The sequence below is a fragment of the Chiloscyllium plagiosum genome, unplaced genomic scaffold, assembly GCF_037043375.1.
Source record: "Chiloscyllium plagiosum isolate Xiang-an unplaced genomic scaffold, Cpla_swu_hap1 HiC_scaffold_20, whole genome shotgun sequence".
Taxonomy (NCBI): Eukaryota; Metazoa; Chordata; class Chondrichthyes; order Orectolobiformes; family Hemiscylliidae; genus Chiloscyllium; species Chiloscyllium plagiosum.
Window position 1 is genome coordinate 17,473,047 of NW_028270158.1, and position 17,009 is coordinate 17,490,055.

Consider the following 17,009-nt stretch of genomic DNA (forward strand, 5'->3'; position numbering starts at 1 on the left):
ATATGTTGAACTATAGCTCATGTTTCAAGTGTCTAAATTTTACAATACGAAAATGTTCACATTGTAACTAACTGGGGAAGAAACATGTTAAATTCAAATATAATGGCCAAAGTATAACCACATTGAAGTTGGTTTTCAAGTAAAATTTGACACATCGATGTCTGAATTGAGAAAAAAAGGAGACCACCTTCTAAATTTATAAGTCATAGACAGTAATCTAGTGGTCAATTACTGGTGATGTGATCTATCAAGAAATACAGAGTTTAAGTCCAAAAGGCATTGCACCTAAATGTTGCAATTATATCTTCCACCAGAAATTCGCATTCAGAATATAGTCTACAGAATATTTTTGAAGAAAAGGAAAGGGAGCGTAGCCCTTTTTGGGGCCAGTAACTCCACTCTCGCATATTGCAAAATTGAATAAATTTGGTAATTGTTGTAGACTAGTATTAGATAGGATAGAATCTCAGATCGTTCTCTAATGTATCTCAGTGTAGAAGTCCATTGCCTCTACTCAGTCAGACCCGTCATTTGTGGCTGATGCCTAATCCCCTTTGAAACGGTATAGCAAATTGCACACAATGTTCAATGATAAAGCGCAAACAATTGGTGAAACACTGAGCGATAAACCAGACAGCATTTTGGAAGGGGACCCCCAACTTCAAGCCCACTCAGTTTCCAAGATTTCTAACATTAAAGACAGAAACATCCAGCCAATTTGGTTTACTTCACAGGACATCGATGAGCAGTTGAGTGGACTAGACTATGAGTCTTGCATACAGCCTAGTGCAAACATTTAAGATCTATGGACTATGACCTAAACAAGCTGTTCAGTTATGACTATGACAGAGAATACAGAGAAATTAAAATAGTTTAGGTAATTAAATTAGAAGATAATTTCATTGTTGCTCTACTAAGGCTTACATCTCTACAGGCAGATACACGGCAATGGAAATAAACTTCAATAAGTCAATTAAAGAAAAATAGAAGCATTCAACTGCACCACTTAAGACAGAAAATCACATTAGTGAATTTTCAATCATAATTCAAGCAAATTATCAGAATTTAACATTACAGCATCAGTTCCACAAAACAGCTTGCTCATTTGCTGTATTAGGGATTCCTGAAGATTTTAATGATGGACAACGTCAGCCTTTATTTCTGCATTTAGTGGGTTCCATCAGGAGATGTTTTCGTATCCACAGCAGTTCTTTAAGAACTACGACATGGCTTGATTGCTGCTAGCCAGATTTCCAAAATAAGTCTTCCATGATTTGAAAGTATTTTTAAATACAATTACAGGGAGAACCGGACTTGCTAAACTTCAAGGCCAGTGGTTTCCACAGATGATGAGCACTCCAGTGCTCTTTCATTTGCAGAGCTGACCTGTAGTCATTTACACACAAAAGGTACTCATAGTAAATGGAATAGTTTTTTAATATAAAGAAAATCTGGCATTCATAGCATCTTATACCCCTGAACATCAAAAAAGCACTTCACATAATGAATTGTGCAGAGCAGTTACTTTATAAAGAATATAAAAATACTATAAAAATAAAACTAAATGAAAACATATAAGATTACTGACAAAATGTGGGACATGAATGAAGTGGCATTCTCTTTAATGACACTTCTTTGGGAGAAGAGTAAAGACAGTATGGCATTCTTCCTAAAACAGTAAACATGATTTGGTTTCAGAATTGCTTAGCAAGTGATAAAGGTGTTGAAAATCCAACTGATGCCACACTTTCTGCCAATTTCAGCCCTAATTTTAATTGCACACTTGATTATGAATGGGTTTTGCGTGTATTAAAATCTCACCCTTTCATCTCTATCAGAATTGGGTTTGTACATACGTTTTTGCTAGTTCCCTGTTATAATAGCACTCATTAAATAAAACATCCACTTCACAAACATAAGAATTTGAAATGTTTGTCATTATTTGATTTAAAATAAACGCACCACACATGGTACTCAACTATTAAAACTTTGAAGGAACATCTCAAGTCATATGGCCATAATTAACCAGGGTATTGGAATGCTACTAAAGAGAATGAAATGAAAAGGGAGAAAAAAAAACCACGCAGGAGTGGGGCACAAAAGCAGCAATGCATGAAGGATATGTTAGCAGGACAATGTTGGATCCAACTGTGAGCCCCCCATAATCCTTCAATCAATTAGCCCTTCACACTTCAGGCTTATAGATGTACACAGACATTACACTGGACACTTTCAGAACACATACAAAAGAAGCTCGATGAAAAGTTTACACAAGTTACAAGAAGTTAAATCCATTTACATTTGATGCAAGTACTCAGAGATATTTTAGTTGAGTGCACTCAGAAACCTGATTACAACAGTTACCAAGCTATTTCATCCTTCCAATAGGCCAGACTGATTTGGGACATGATAAATCGAAGAAACTATAAAACACTCTAGACAAGACAGCTATATTGTGAGTTTCAAAAAGAAAATCGGAGGCCTTGATGTTTGCGTTGGGAAGAAGGAAAGGCTCCAGATGAAACAGTATCATAAGTATTAATAGACGAGGCTGATGAACTTCTCTCCTTCTTCAATACCCACTCCCATTTGAAGTACCCACAACCCTTGCTATTCTCTGCATTCCTTTTCCATACTGTGCAAGAATAGAAGGCTTTCCCTTGATTTGGGCCCACTTTCGACACAGTAAGCCTCTTAGCTCTCCGACCGCAGCCACATAGCGGAGGAGTGATCTTGTCACTACTCATTTGCTGAAGTACCTTGTGGGAATGGTTTGTTGGAGGAATAACTTTTGAAACTGGCTTATTATTTGAAGGTAGAGAGCTATTAGATGACAATTCTTTGTCTGAATATACAATAAATGATTGTCTTTTAGAAGCATGAAGCTTGAAAGGACTTGAATGTGTGTCTTTTCTTTTAACACCAATACGTAAAGAGTTATTTGATTTAGGGGACCGCACAAAATGTGTAGATTCAGTGCTTTCTCTGGAAGAGCTGGACTGAACTTTGGAAACCTTCATGTTAGGTACTTTGAAGATGGACTTACTTTCAGCTTGCTTCATAACTTCAGCTACATCATAGATGATTGTTTGAGGGCTCCTATAAATGACCTTCTGAGTCTTTCCAGCTTTTGAATGATCAGTCAATTTGTCATCTTTCCTGTGCTTTAGTGGTCCTCCAGCAACTGGACAATCTGTATTTTCCTCTTCAAGCACACTTGATGATTTACAATTTTGCTCTTGTTCCTCATAATCTATAGAATGCTCATTACCTGATAAAGGTAGTACAGCCACCTCTTCCCAATCTTGCCAGGGAGCCTCAGACTCTGGCAAGCTATCATCTAGGTCAGAAAAACTTGTAACAGACTCAACAGTAGTTGACACAAGCAACAAGTTATTTGGACTATCACTGGGTTTAGTTTCCACATTTCCCTTTGTGATCTGATTTTTAACATTGTTGATCAAATATAGTCCAGGTTTCTGTGCTTTGCAAACAGTGGAAGTAGAAAGTCCATTGATTAGAGTCCTGGGGGATATTAAACTCTTGTAGTGGATATTTACATCAGTGCAACTTTTGGAATCTACATTCTCCGTAAGATGGCTGGCAGATTTGGGACACGATGCCAAAGCCGGTTGTGTTTGCTTCACTAAGCTATTATGTTCACAGTTTGTCCTTGTATGTCTGATTTCAGCCTTTTCTACGTCAGAAGCATTTTTTGAAAATGAGCAAGTCGTGCTGCCAGTGCCTATACCTTTGGGACTTGCATGGGCGATTTTGCAATCTTCAAGAGAGTTTGCAGTAGGTCGTCTTACAATAGGATTCTTCATGGGTGCAACCTAATGAAAATGCCACAATTATGGTAATCACCTCCAGATTGTTTGATCCTGAACATTTAAAGGACCAAGTATCAAGATTACTTGAGTGAACCAAGTCATAAGTATCAAATATTTATCTTGTGTTACAGGTCCAACAGGGATGAAAGTCTGGAAGCTCACAAATGGCCACTCACCCTATTCAATGACTTGGTGATTTTCATGGTACAACCATCACAGATCATCTGCCAGGCAAGGTGAGCAGTGTTGCGGGCATCATCTAGGCCTGATTTGAACATGATGAGAAGTGAGAACAACACAGTAGAATAGAGTGAATAATTGGAATTTGCGATCTGCTTTTGGACACACAATTTATGTAAGACTTGCTTGCTGATTAATGCAAATTTAGACAATTTTAAAATTAAAATTGTAACTTTCCACAAATTGCTTTTGCTCATTGTGAATTTCAGAAGGTAGGCTTCATTATATGTGAATAAATCTTGCATTATATCAAGGAGATTCTACAGTACTTTAAGAAACCAATGATTTTCATTCATTTGGGAAAACTTTATTGATTGGAGTCAATTGCTGTTTCACTAAAAGAAAGGATTTTGATTAGATTAAGTGCGTTAAAAAACCACAAATTGCTAGATTCTTTTAATTTATGAAATGGATGATGCAGTTAATATGCTTTGAGCATATTGGGTTGAGGCTAATATATTGGATAGAAGAATGGTTGAAAGACAAAAAAGGGAGGAGGAATTAAAAAAAAAGTGTCATTTATAGATTAGCAGGCTGTTACTACTGGGATGTCACAAGAATCAGTGCTGGGGCCTCAGCTATTTATAATCTAAATCCATGACAACAATGAACACAGTATATCCAAGTTGGCTCGTAATATAAAACTGGGTGCCAAAATAAATTGTGAGAAGGACATAAAGTCTGCAAAGACTCAAGAGAGTGATTAAGAAGGTGGCAGAGGGAATACATTGTGGAAGAAATGTTAGGTTATTCACTTTGATAGGAAGAACTGAAAATATTTTTACTTTAACTTTTTTTTAATTACGGCAAAACTATTACCTATTGGTGCTCAGAAGGCCATTCTTATATGTGAAACAAGAAAATTTCACAGATACAATAAGCCATTAGGAACGCAAATGATATGTGGGCATTTATTGCAGGGGTTTTGGAGTACAAGAATAAGGACATTTTCAACAATTGGATGGGGCTTTAATGCAACAATAGTTGATAGTTGTTTTGGTCTCTGTACCCAGTGAAAGATATATTCTCTTATACAGAGTTCAACAAAAATTCTTTGGTTGGTTCACAGAATGAACATTGAAACAGGAGTAGGCCATTAGTCTGGTCAGCTATAACAGAACGTGGTTGATCATTATCATTAAATGTCAATTTCTCCATGATATCCTCATTGCCTTGATAACATTAGCATTTAGAAATCAATCTTTGTCTTGAACAGCCTCAATCACTGAGCTTCCACTAACCTCCAGAGTAAAGAATCCCAAAGCTCCAAAATCCTTTTTTGGGTGATGATATTCCTCATCTCAGTTCTAGATGGCTTAACCCTAATTCTGAGATTATGTCCTCTCAAAAAGGGCAAATTCTTTCTACATCCAACCTGTCTAGTTCATTAAGTACCTTATAAGCTTCACCAAGATCACTTTTTTTTCTTCTAGATTGTAGAGTAAACAGACCCAGTCTCCTTAATCTCTCTTCATAGGACAGTATCACCACCTCAAGAATTAGTCTAGTAATCTTCTGCTACACTCCTTTTATAGCAAGTATATCTCTCTTCAGGCAAGGAGACCAAGCCTGTGCTCAATAGTCTCAGTGCAATCTCACCAAAGTTCTGTACACTTGAAGCAAGACATCTTCACTCCTTTACACAAATCCTTTTGTGATTAAAGCCATTTGCCTTCCTAATTACTTGTTACAGCTGCAGGTTGGCTTTCAGTAACATACAAAGAGAATCAACACAGGTTCCTTTGGACATCAACACTTCTCAATCTCTCTCACCATTTAAGAACTACTCTGCACCTCTGTTCCTCTTAGTAAATATTTACCATCTACCACATCCTTGTCTACGCAGTCAGCCTATTCAAATTCCATTGAAGCCTCTTTGTATCCACCTCACAACTGAAATTCCTCTCTAGTTTTATGACATCTGCAAACTTGTAAATGTTCATTCAGTCCTCATCACCAAATCAAATCATTGATTGATAGAGGGTTGTCCTGGGGAAATCCATATTGTCTAAAGTATTGAGAGACGAGAACAAAGAACAAAGAAAATTTGCAGCTCAGGAACAGGCTCCTCGGCCCTCCAAGTCTGTGCCGATCCAAATCCAATGTTTAAACCTATCGCCCAATTCCTAAGGATCTGTATCCCTCTGCTCCGCACCTACTCATGCATCTGTCCAGACGCACCTTAAATGAATTTACTGTGCCTGCCTCTACTACCTCTGCTGGCAACCCGTTCCGGGCACCAACTGCCCTCTGTGTAAAGCACTTGCCGCGTGTATCCCCCTTAAACTTTTCTCCTCTCACCTTGAACGCATGACCTCTCGTTATTGAATCCTTCACTCTGGGAAAAAGCTCATCTCTATCTACCTTGTCTATACTCTTCATGATTTTATAGACCTCCATCAGGTCCACTCTCAATCTCTTTCTCTAATGAAAATAACCTACGCAATCTCTTTTCAAAGCTAGCATCTTCCATACCAGGTAACATCTCATAAACCTTCTCTGCACTCTCTCCAAAGCGTCTACATCCTTTTGGTAATATGGCAACCGGAACTGTACACAGTTATCTAAATGCAGCCGAACCAAAGTCTTGTACAATTTTAACATGAGCTGCCAGCTCTTATATTCAGTACCCCATCCGATGAAGGCAAGCATACCATATGCCTTCTTGACCACTCTATCCACCTGTGCAGCCACCTTCAGGGCATAATGGACTTGAACACTCAGATCTCTCTGCTCATCAACTTTTCCCAAGGCTCTTCCATTTACAGTATAGTTCGCTCTAGAATTAGACCTTCCAAAATGTATCACCTCACATTTGCCTGGATTGAACTCCATCTGCCACTTCTCTGCCCAACTCTCCAGTCTATATATATATATATATATATATATATATATTCTCCTGTACTCGTTAACAGTCCCCTAGGCTTTCTGCTACTCCACCAATCTTGGTGCCATCTGCAAATGTACTGATCAGACTACCAATGCCTTCTTCCAGATCACTTACGTATATCACATACAACAATGGCCCCAGCACTGATCCCTGTGGAATACCATTGGTCACCTTTCTCCACGTCGAGAAACTCCCTTCAACTACTACTCTGTGTCTCCTGTTGCTCAGTCAGTTCTTTATCCACCTAGCTAGAATACCCTTGTGGGCGGCATGGTGGCACAGTGGTTAGCACTGTTGCCTCACAGCGCCAGAGACCCGGGTTCAATTCCCGCCTCAGGCGACTGACTGTGTGGAGTTTGCACGTTCTCCCAGTGTCTGCGTGGGTTTCCTCCGGGTGCTCCGGTTGCCTCCCACAATCCAAAAAATGTGCAGGTTAGGCAAATTGGCCATGCTAAATTGCCCGTAGTGTTAGGTGAAGGGGTAAATGTAGGGGAATGGGTCTGGGTGGGTTACGCTTCGGCGGGTTGGTGTGGACTTGTTGGGCCGAAGGGCCTGTTTCCACACTGTAAGTAATCTAATCTAAACCCTGCACACCATCTCCATGAGATGTGCTCTTACTGAAACATACAAGATGCTGACCAACTATTTCCCCTAGCTAGAGACTCTAGAACTAGAAGGCATAGTTCTCAGTAAGAGGCTTGCCATTTAAGACTGAAAAGAGAATTACTTCCATTCAGAGAGTTGTAAGTCTTTAGACTTGCTCACTCCAGACTGCCTACTCCCATTTCTTACATGACAGTCAAAGAATAAGAAAGAGAGAATGAAAGCAGAAAGAAAGAGCGAGAGAAAGAAAGATAAGAGAATAATAGTTTAAAAAAGTGATAATGGAGAAACTAAGGGTAAAGATGCAGGACACCCATATTTTGAGCACATGGAGACACTTTACTCCTTTAAGTGCTATCAATTAGATGATTTGTTTAAAGGTTTTCTCAAGAATAAAAAGAGTCACTTATGAAATTAGGGTCATGGGTCAGGTGAAAAACTGTATACTTGTAATATTTCACTTTTTAAATAATCCTAAACTGAAAAAAGATAGACTTCTAATTTCCTCCTTCACCAAATAGCTGTTAGAAATTTATGAAAGGGCAGAAGACTCTGGAACTCTCTTCCCTTAAAAAAACTGAGTGTGGAACACAATTGAAAATTACAAAACTGAGTAATATAGTTTCAATAGGAAAATACACAGTTTATATAACCAAAATGGCCAAAGGAGTTATGATGAAGATTAGTATGATATAATTAAATGGTGGATCAGATTCAAGGCGTTAAATGGCCCAGGCCTGTTCTGTTCCTGTTCCTATAAAGCCAAACACAACTACCAAGACAATGCAACACGAACTACTTACCAGAATGTTCACGTCCTAAAAACATTATGCCCAGGTCCTGCAAAGCTCCATTCAGACCTTTTGGCTTTCGGCCATAGAATACCTGCCATACAAACAAGTCATGTAAGACTAGTCATTACAGAAAACGTAAATATGTTAATCTGAGCTATAGCCAATGGTCATGGAACAACATAAATGCATAATTTGCTAAGCACGAACATTTTGAAAAATTGTAGAATTGACCTGATTGCTGTTCCATCAGCATATACTCTTGAATGTTTTATTCATACACTTAACTGAGATCTAAACTTTAACTTTGCACAAGCCAATTTTGTCCAGTTTTGTTTAACTCGAGATCAACCTAATTTTTTAATATCATTTTCAGATAGGAATGGAGGTGGAGGGAACAAAAGTTAAACTTGAAATCACCAGAGGTCAGGGTTATCTTTAAGAACAGAGTTTAAACGTTCAGCAAGTGTCCACTAAGCAGTAATCTATCCCTCCAATCTACATTAATCCAGTATGCAGCAATTACCACAAAAGAAGAATTGTTGACTGAATTGGGGGGAATGTGTGGCAATCTGGACAATGGTGTGGGAAATTTTACAGCACAAATGGCGGGCCGAGAAACACACTGGCTGTGCCACTTGGACCAATTCCTCTGTGACCAACTGAGCTCTCAATCTTTATCTGCTACTTAAAGTTCAATACAAATATCAGAATCTGTGTTTTAATTTTATGTTGGTCAGGATATTGCATCAAAGAGCCTCAAAATCCAGCTAGTTCCTCAATTTTAGCTGCTTGTGTCATAGGGCGAGGCAAATAGGAAACTAAAGTGCACTGGAGTGGAAACCATTAATTATCCCAATGCTTGACAAATACTAGGTTGTAGAATTTGCCTAATTTCTTTGCCTTTTCCATATTGCTGTGTTATTCTAGTCAATTCTGCTTCACTTCAGACCAGGGATATAAATTTGCTTTCCACCAAACCACCTCTATTTTTTCTCTCCTTTCTCAGTTTGGTTGGTGGGCCTCTGGTGAGTCTTTTACTGTACACACATGGTCTTATGTCTTTCTAACAGCTATCTGTTTCACTAATAACATTTTTTATATCAATCTCCTTAACAGTTTTACGTGATGCAATTCATTAATCATTCAACTAATTTACACCTTCTTGATGATTTTAGTAACTGTTGATTATTTTTTCCTTCCCTAAACACATTTAAACTAGATTGAACATATACTTTAATTCCTAAAACTAAAAATTAGCATGGAAAATGGGAATAAATGTAGCTGAAGCCTAGTATGCAAAGATATTGGACTATACCCTTTCCAAACTGTGTGCATACCTTATAGGTTTTTCGAAGGTCAATCCAGCTGTTCAGAACAGCCGGTTTTCTAATATCTTTCCTTTTACATTCATAGTGCAAGCACACTCCTAGATCCCAGTCTACAGACATCAAAAGGAATGTGGTTAAATATAGCATATAAAATTCTGATTCAAACCCACATAGTAGAATTCGTACATAAATTCCAAGGGCAGAAAGTGAAAGGTCACAAGATGAAATATCACAAAAATAGTGTCAATGTAAAGGTTACATGCAACGCGAAATTGTTGATTTGATTTGAAATGATACATACTTTTTTAAATTGAGCACAATCATGTTGATTGCTGTGTATACAGGAAAACAAAATCAATGCAGGAGAGGTGTAATTGCTTTTCAAACAGAATAAATAGTAATCAATGTATTTTTTCGCTTTTGTAGGTTATGTTCAGTTCCAGTAAAGCTCCTCAATGTTTAAATGAAATAAGTGGCTTACATTGATTAGCACCATACCTGACCACGTTACAAAAGCACAAGGTCTTAATTCGAGGCCACATAGCTGAGACATATCATTAGCGAAAACAATGTTCTTCTCTTGCTGAAGCTTCAGAATCCAGCGGGAAAACTGCGACAAGCATATTGCAAGAGGAACTCCAGCTTCAACCTGCCACTGGAAACATTAAAGATAACAGTGAACACACTTAGTTCCAAAACTTTCAATAATCACATTCTACAACTGCACACCAGACAGAAATCTCAGGATCTTAGTATATTGCAAATCATATTGAAAATAGCTCATTTATTAAAGTAGTACTCTGAAAATTATTGGCTTTTAACAGCCCAGGTGTACAGGCCATTCAGCCCTCAAGTCAGTTCTGCTACTAAATTAGATCAGTGATCTGTACTTCAATTGCCTTTACTTAACACCATATCCCTCAATACCCTTACTTAACAAAATCAATGACTGAACCTTGCTCATCATGCAATGATGTAGTATCTGAATCAACTTGATTCAGAGGAATGGTGACCTGGTGAAATAAGTTCCAAACTTTAAAAAATAACACTAAGCATTTTTCTAACTCAGCTTTTTGCTGGCTAGGCCACATAGGTTTGCATTAGAAAAGATGAGTTTTATTGGGGCATCAGCAATTTTTTAAAAATTGTCTTGCTGAGAGAAATAAGGATACTTGCTTGTGAAGCTTTTTATCTCACATTCATCAGGACAGTGTCACAAGAACACCAACCTCAAAGAGAACAACACTTTAAGCTCTTATCAGAGTTGGTTCCTTTGAGATTCGATATTCTTATGATTCTGTCCTGATGAACAAAGCAAGAGAAATTTAACAGTACTTCTCCCTTCCTCAGCAAAGGTCTTCTACACCACCAAGCAGCAAGTTACGAAAATGTAGAATGAGCCTATGTAGGCTGCAACATTTCAACAAAAAAGTCATGTCTTCGTCACAGATACTTTAGCCCCATATTGTACTAAATACCTGCTTAATGCCAGTTAGCTCCATGCAGAACCCAGCCAGGAGTGGATGCTCTTGAGGCTGAACATAGGTGTGAAATTCAAGCTCAATCTCTCCATTGGAAGTATTGAGCAGCACTGCTGGAAATTCAACTAGATTATAGAAAAATAAAGAAAACCACTTCAAAATCACCAACATAGCATCCAAGACATACTTAAAAGCAAAGATTTCCTTTCACAATTTTAAGCATGTTTGATATCAATTCAGATATCATAACCTCACATAATTTCTTCAAAGTAGCAAAGAGCAGTATTAATCAAAACTTGACAGAGAGCAAGCCACAGAAGGAGGTATCAGGACAGATCGTTAAGAGCTTGGTCAAGGAGCAACTTAAAGAGCAGAGACAGGGGCTGGGAATTGAACCAGTTTAGAGAAGGAATTCTAGAGCTTAAGGCTACATGGTTGAAGGCATGGCAACTAATGGTGGAGAGATTAAAATCAAGGACATGCAAGAGGACAGAAATGGAGAAGCAACTTTTTCACACAGAGGGAGACATGAGAAGAGCATGTACTCACCTCCCCTTTTACTAAATCATAAAACTTCTCAAACCTCTTACCCTTCTTACAGGTTGCACGTTTTTCCTTTGAGAAATGTGACTAATCTCACAGAATTTACAATACAATAGAAGCTCCTTCAATATACTTGATAAAGTAATGGCAAACTAGTGTAGACTTATACTCACTTATTTCTGGACTGTAGCGAGTCCTCCCATCTTTCCAGCAAGTGGATTCAAAGTCAATAATAATTAAATATGAGAAAAACTGATCTGCAAAGTAGAAAGAGTTAGCATCCAGCTTAGTTTTCACAAAGAACCGACATACCTATATTACCGTGGCACAGTGGTTAGCACTGCTGCCTCACAGCGCCAGAGACCAGGGTTCAATCCCGACTCGGGCGACTGACTGTGTGGAGTTTGCACATTCTCCCCGTGTCTGCGTGGGTTTCCTCCGGGTGCTCCGGTTTCCTCCCACAGTCCAAAGATGTGCAGGTCAGGTGAATTGGCCATGCTAAATTGCCCGTGGTGTTAGGTAAGGGGTAAATGTAGGGGTATGGGTGGGTTGCGCTTCGGCGGGGCGGTGTGGACTTGTTGGGCCGAAGGGCCTGTTTCCACACTGTAAGTAATCTAATCTAATCTAATCTCATCTATCTGGGGTCTGCTGCATAGTTTTGATGTTTAGGTCCTAAGGTGGAATGGTATGTATCCCACGCTGTAGGTTAGATAATATGCTCAGATACTTTAGTGGCAAAGTATCCATAAAAAAGCACGTTAGAACAAAATCAGATGACAATTGAAGAAACTTTCCAGTAGAGTAATAAAGATGTACAGTACAGAAATAGACCCTTTGGTGCTACTCGTCCATGCCTACCAGATATCCTAACCCAATCTAGTCCCATTTGCCAGCACTTGGCCCATATCCCTCTAAACCCTCCTAATTCATATTCCCCCATCCAGATGCCTTTTAAATGTTGCAGTTGTACTAGCTTCCACCACTTCCTCTGGCAGCTCATTCCATACACCCACCACCCTTTGTGTGAAAACTTTGTCCCGTAGGTCCCTTTTATGTCTTTTCCCTCTCACCCTAAACCTATGCCCTCTAGTTCTGAATTCCCCCACTCCAGGGAAAAGACTTTGTCTATTACCCTATCTATGCGCCTAATGATTTTATAAACCTCTATAAGGTCACCCCTCAAAGCTCCAAGGAAAACAGAACCAGCCTATTCAGCCTCTCCCTATAGCTCAAACCTTTCAACCCTGGCAACATCCTTGTAAATTTTTCCTGAACCCTTTCAAGTTTCACAACATCCTTCTGATAGGAAGGAGCCCAGAATTGCACGCAATATTCCAAAAGTAGCCTAACCAACGTCTTGTACAGCCGCAATATGACCTCCCAACTCCTATACTCAATACTCAAACAATTTATGTAAATCTCTATTTCCAGCTTTGTGGAACTGGTTAAATAATCTTAAAAAGCCATAGGAAAAGACTCTCTATCGATACAGTTGTTTTCAAGATTTGTTCTGCTTCTAAAACTGTATACCATATCCTTGCATTTAAAAATATAAAGAGACCTAGGATAAATTTGTTCCAATTAAATTTCCACGCCACATTTACATTTAGAAGTGCACATGTAAACTTGTCACATTGTACCAACACCTTGCTGTCAGTGGAGATGAAGCATCACCATTACAAAGGGGTACAAATAGGAGAGTTTGAGTTTGACTATGAACTTTCTATTATAAAGTAGATTAGATTAGATTCCCTACAGTGTGGAAACAGACCCTTCGGCCCAACCAGTCCACACCGACTCTCCGAAGAGTAACCCACCCAGACCCAACTCCCTCTAACTAAGGCACCTAACACTATGGGCAATTTAGCATGGCAAATTCACCAGACCTGCACGTCTTTGGACTGTGGGAGGAAACCGGAGCACTCGGAGGAAACCCATGCAGACACGGGGAGAATGTGCAAACTCCTCACAGACAGTTGCCCAAGGCTGGAATCGAACCTGGGACCCTGGTGCTGTGAGGTAGCAGTGCTAACCACTGAACCACTGTGGAGATAGGAATTTATAAATGAACATATAAAAATAAGTAGAAAGTGTATAGTTTTAAATTAGGATCCGAATTACATCTTTACATCCAAATCCAAATCCAAATCTTCTCTGCCCTGTAACACAGCTTCAGCTGAGAACTGCTTGACCTTGACTCAAAATATAGAATAAACATCACATGGTACTTACTGGATTTGGGTTTTTTGTTGACCTCAGGAGATGGTGACGAGTGTTTTCTAATTATACCAAGTTGCCTGGACAAAATACAGGAAAGATTACATGAGCAAACCAGCTATGTTAAAATACTAACAATGTTGGTTAACTCCAATCATCAATCCCAATAAACATGAAAGGTCAAGTTGTTAAACCGTGCATCAATTTTTAAACTGTACATTATTTTAAATAGAATTGCAAGATAAACTAATCTTGACCAACTGTGGACATTACAAACAATAAATGTCTCAATCACATTGTTGCAGTTTGCTAATATCATGCCATTGAGAGAAACAAGTGGTGGGTACCAATTGTCTTTGAGCACATATGAATAAGGGATAGCTAGATCACTAGGATTGTGTGATGAGAACTTTAAGACTCAAACTCTTCTCCCTCCTGCCATCTGGCAGAAGATGCCAGAACATACGGTCTATCATGGCCAGACTGTGCAACAGGTTCTTCCCCCAAGCCATCAGGCTCCTTAACACATTATAATCAGACCCTTTACCATCTAAAATTCTTTTGTATTGCTGCTAGAAAAATGTATATGATTCATTATTCTTCTGTTACACCGTAAGTTGCATGTTTTGCACTTCATGCTGTGTACGATTGTGTAGTTTGTGCTGTCAATGTAGCACCCTCGGTACTGGAGGAACACAGTCTCGTTTTTACTGTATCAGTTGTATATGGTAGAAATGACAAATAAAAGCTACTCTTAACTATTCTATTCTCTAAATAAACTCTTCCCACAAAGAAAAGTCAGTATCTTGGACTGGCATGGAATTTATTAACACTGGAAACTGAAACCTATGTATGACTCCTGGCAATCAAGTAAGCAGTATGCATCAAATTCTAAACTACTGACCAAATACATTTGCAAAAACAAAAATATTATGAAAATATTAAACTGCCACTCCTCACCTAACATATACTTCTTTCACAAGAAATTAATCGAGAGTAGGAATTCAGATCTCACCACATTTATTGCCAAAGCTCACCTCATTCAGAGTAAAACTGCAATCAAAAGGTGAGAACTGTCAGCAAATTTATGCTTTTTATTCATAATATGCAAGAATCATGCAACATTCCTGTCCAACTATCTTTGAATGTTTTTGAATATCCTAATAAATATCTATAATAAAGAGTCACAATGTCCAAATTTCAACAAGTCACCAAGGCTCCTTCGAAACCTTTTACCTCTGCCATCTGGATGAGCAAAAGCAGCAGATGCATGAGAATACTATCTGCAACTTCCCCTTCAAGTCCCACGTCATTCTGACCTGGCAAAATATCCTTCATTGTTGTCAGAACTCTGTCCAGAATAGCACTAAGTGCATTTACACTACACAGGCTACAACAGCTTAGGAAGGCAGCTAACCACCTCTTTCTAAAGGAAATTAGGGAAAAGAAATAAATGCCGGTCTTGTCAGCAGTGTTCACATTTGGGATGCACAAAAAAGAAAAAAACTAATCATCCTTGTGTCTATCTTCTTTTAAAAATTAACATTATCAAAGGCACTCCAACGTCTTATGGTACACTTTAATGTCAAAGATACTTTAGTGTCAAAGATACTTTCAAAATACCTGCTGTTGTTACAGAATCTTTATAAGTAAAGGGCAGATACCACCTCAGCTTTCTTGCTACCTCCCTCCTTTCCTCCCAGAACCATGACCTATCCCACCAGCCTCCATATTTGATGGATGACCCACCACCATTTCTGCCACCCACAGCGTGACACAATGATTAAATTATTCCCCTCCCCCTTCAATATTAAAAAAAGCAGCCCCTCGAAAACACCTTGAGGAAATACCCTTCTCTTCAACATACACAGAGTGGGATAACTGCCTTTCTAACTCCTCCCCAAACAAGAAACACACCTTCACCGTGAAACTGCAATTTCCTTGAACTATTTTCAGTTTAGTAAACTTCTCACAAAGTGATTTAAACTGTAATGGAGAGATCAAATGCACCTCCTGATCAGTCCACAAACCCGTAATCTCAGATTGTGGTCACTTGCTGATTTAACCTCCACTCCCACATTACTCCCACACTACCCCTTCTGCCCCATGGCCTGCAGCAGCTTTCCAGTGGTGTTTCAGGAACAGAATGTCATCTTTGCAGTTCTCTGGACACACAGCAGAGTTCATTATTTCAAACCATAACCTCTTTTGCAGTTTTTACATATGCTTTTGCTGCTTCTGGTTTAACTCGTTTGTTTATTTCTCTTTTTGGTTTGATGTTAAACAACAGTTATTCCTCATTCTGACTTTTAGTCAGGACCTTTGATCCTTTTACAAGCCCTCAACCAGAAAGCCTATTGTCACTGAATCTCTTGTACCCAAAACCTGTCAAAGACCTTACGGTTGATCTTCCTTTCATTTACCGTTCTCGGTTTTAACCAAACTGAAACATTAATTATGTTGCTCTCTCTGACGATGCTCTTGAACTTTTCCAGATTGTTTTAATACCTACTTAGCAAGTAACTTCGTTGTCATTATCCAGTGAGCACAATGAAAACCAAGGCTGGAAATTTATTATTGAAGCACCTGCACTAAAACTGACGTTAAAAAACATCTAATGGATAGAAATTATTCGGTTTAACAGCAGCTTGAAAATTGGATTCAAATCTACCGCCACTACAATGTCGTCATAACCGCCATCACATCGATGTGATCGAGGCTGCTGTAGTCATGCCTGATGGGGGCGGAGCTGATAGTAGGCGGGGCTTGATTGAGTAGGGCGAGATCTCATTGAGGCGGCTCCGTGAAGGGGTGGGGTCTAAGGGAGGGGTGGGGCTTCGTGGCGATGGGCAGGGCTATCGATAGTGAGTGTATCGAGTGTATGGACGTTTTGCGCTCTGCCGGTTAAGTCTTTCCCCTGGTGTGGGCTCCCAGGCTCTGGGTGGATCAGGGACACCCCGGGTAGGGGAATCGTGTTAGTTTATACCCGCCGCGGTCTTCTCTTTTCCCTGATTTGGCTACTGAGGGACCGCATCGCTCCGGCCTGGTCACGTGGCGTCAATGTCCCCTCTTTCCATGGC

At 39.2% G+C, this 17,009-nt stretch overlaps 2 protein-coding genes across 2 annotated transcripts in view; one reads left to right on the forward strand and one right to left on the reverse strand.

The window, feature by feature from the left end:
• Positions 1-7: 7 nt before the first annotated feature.
• On the reverse strand, positions 8-16,666 carry eri2 (ERI1 exoribonuclease family member 2). The gene is made up of 9 exons (XM_043711931.2): positions 16,442-16,666; positions 13,945-14,009; positions 11,886-11,969; positions 11,167-11,294; positions 10,187-10,343; positions 9,698-9,798; positions 8,370-8,451; positions 4,010-4,098; positions 8-3,836 (listed from the first exon to the last, which is right to left on the reverse strand). Exons 1-9 carry the CDS (start codon positions 16,462-16,464, stop codon positions 2,463-2,465), a joined length of 2,103 nt encoding a protein of 700 aa, XP_043567866.2. The 5' UTR covers positions 16,465-16,666; the 3' UTR covers positions 8-2,462.
• A 137-nt stretch (positions 16,667-16,803) lies between these two features.
• rexo5 (RNA exonuclease 5) overlaps positions 16,804-17,009 on the forward strand; it is a 51,359-nt gene continuing 51,153 nt past the window's right edge. The window contains exon 1 of the mRNA XM_043711928.2: positions 16,804-16,890. The gene's annotated coding sequence lies outside the window, so the exon portion shown is untranslated. The remainder of the gene's footprint in view (positions 16,891-17,009) is intronic.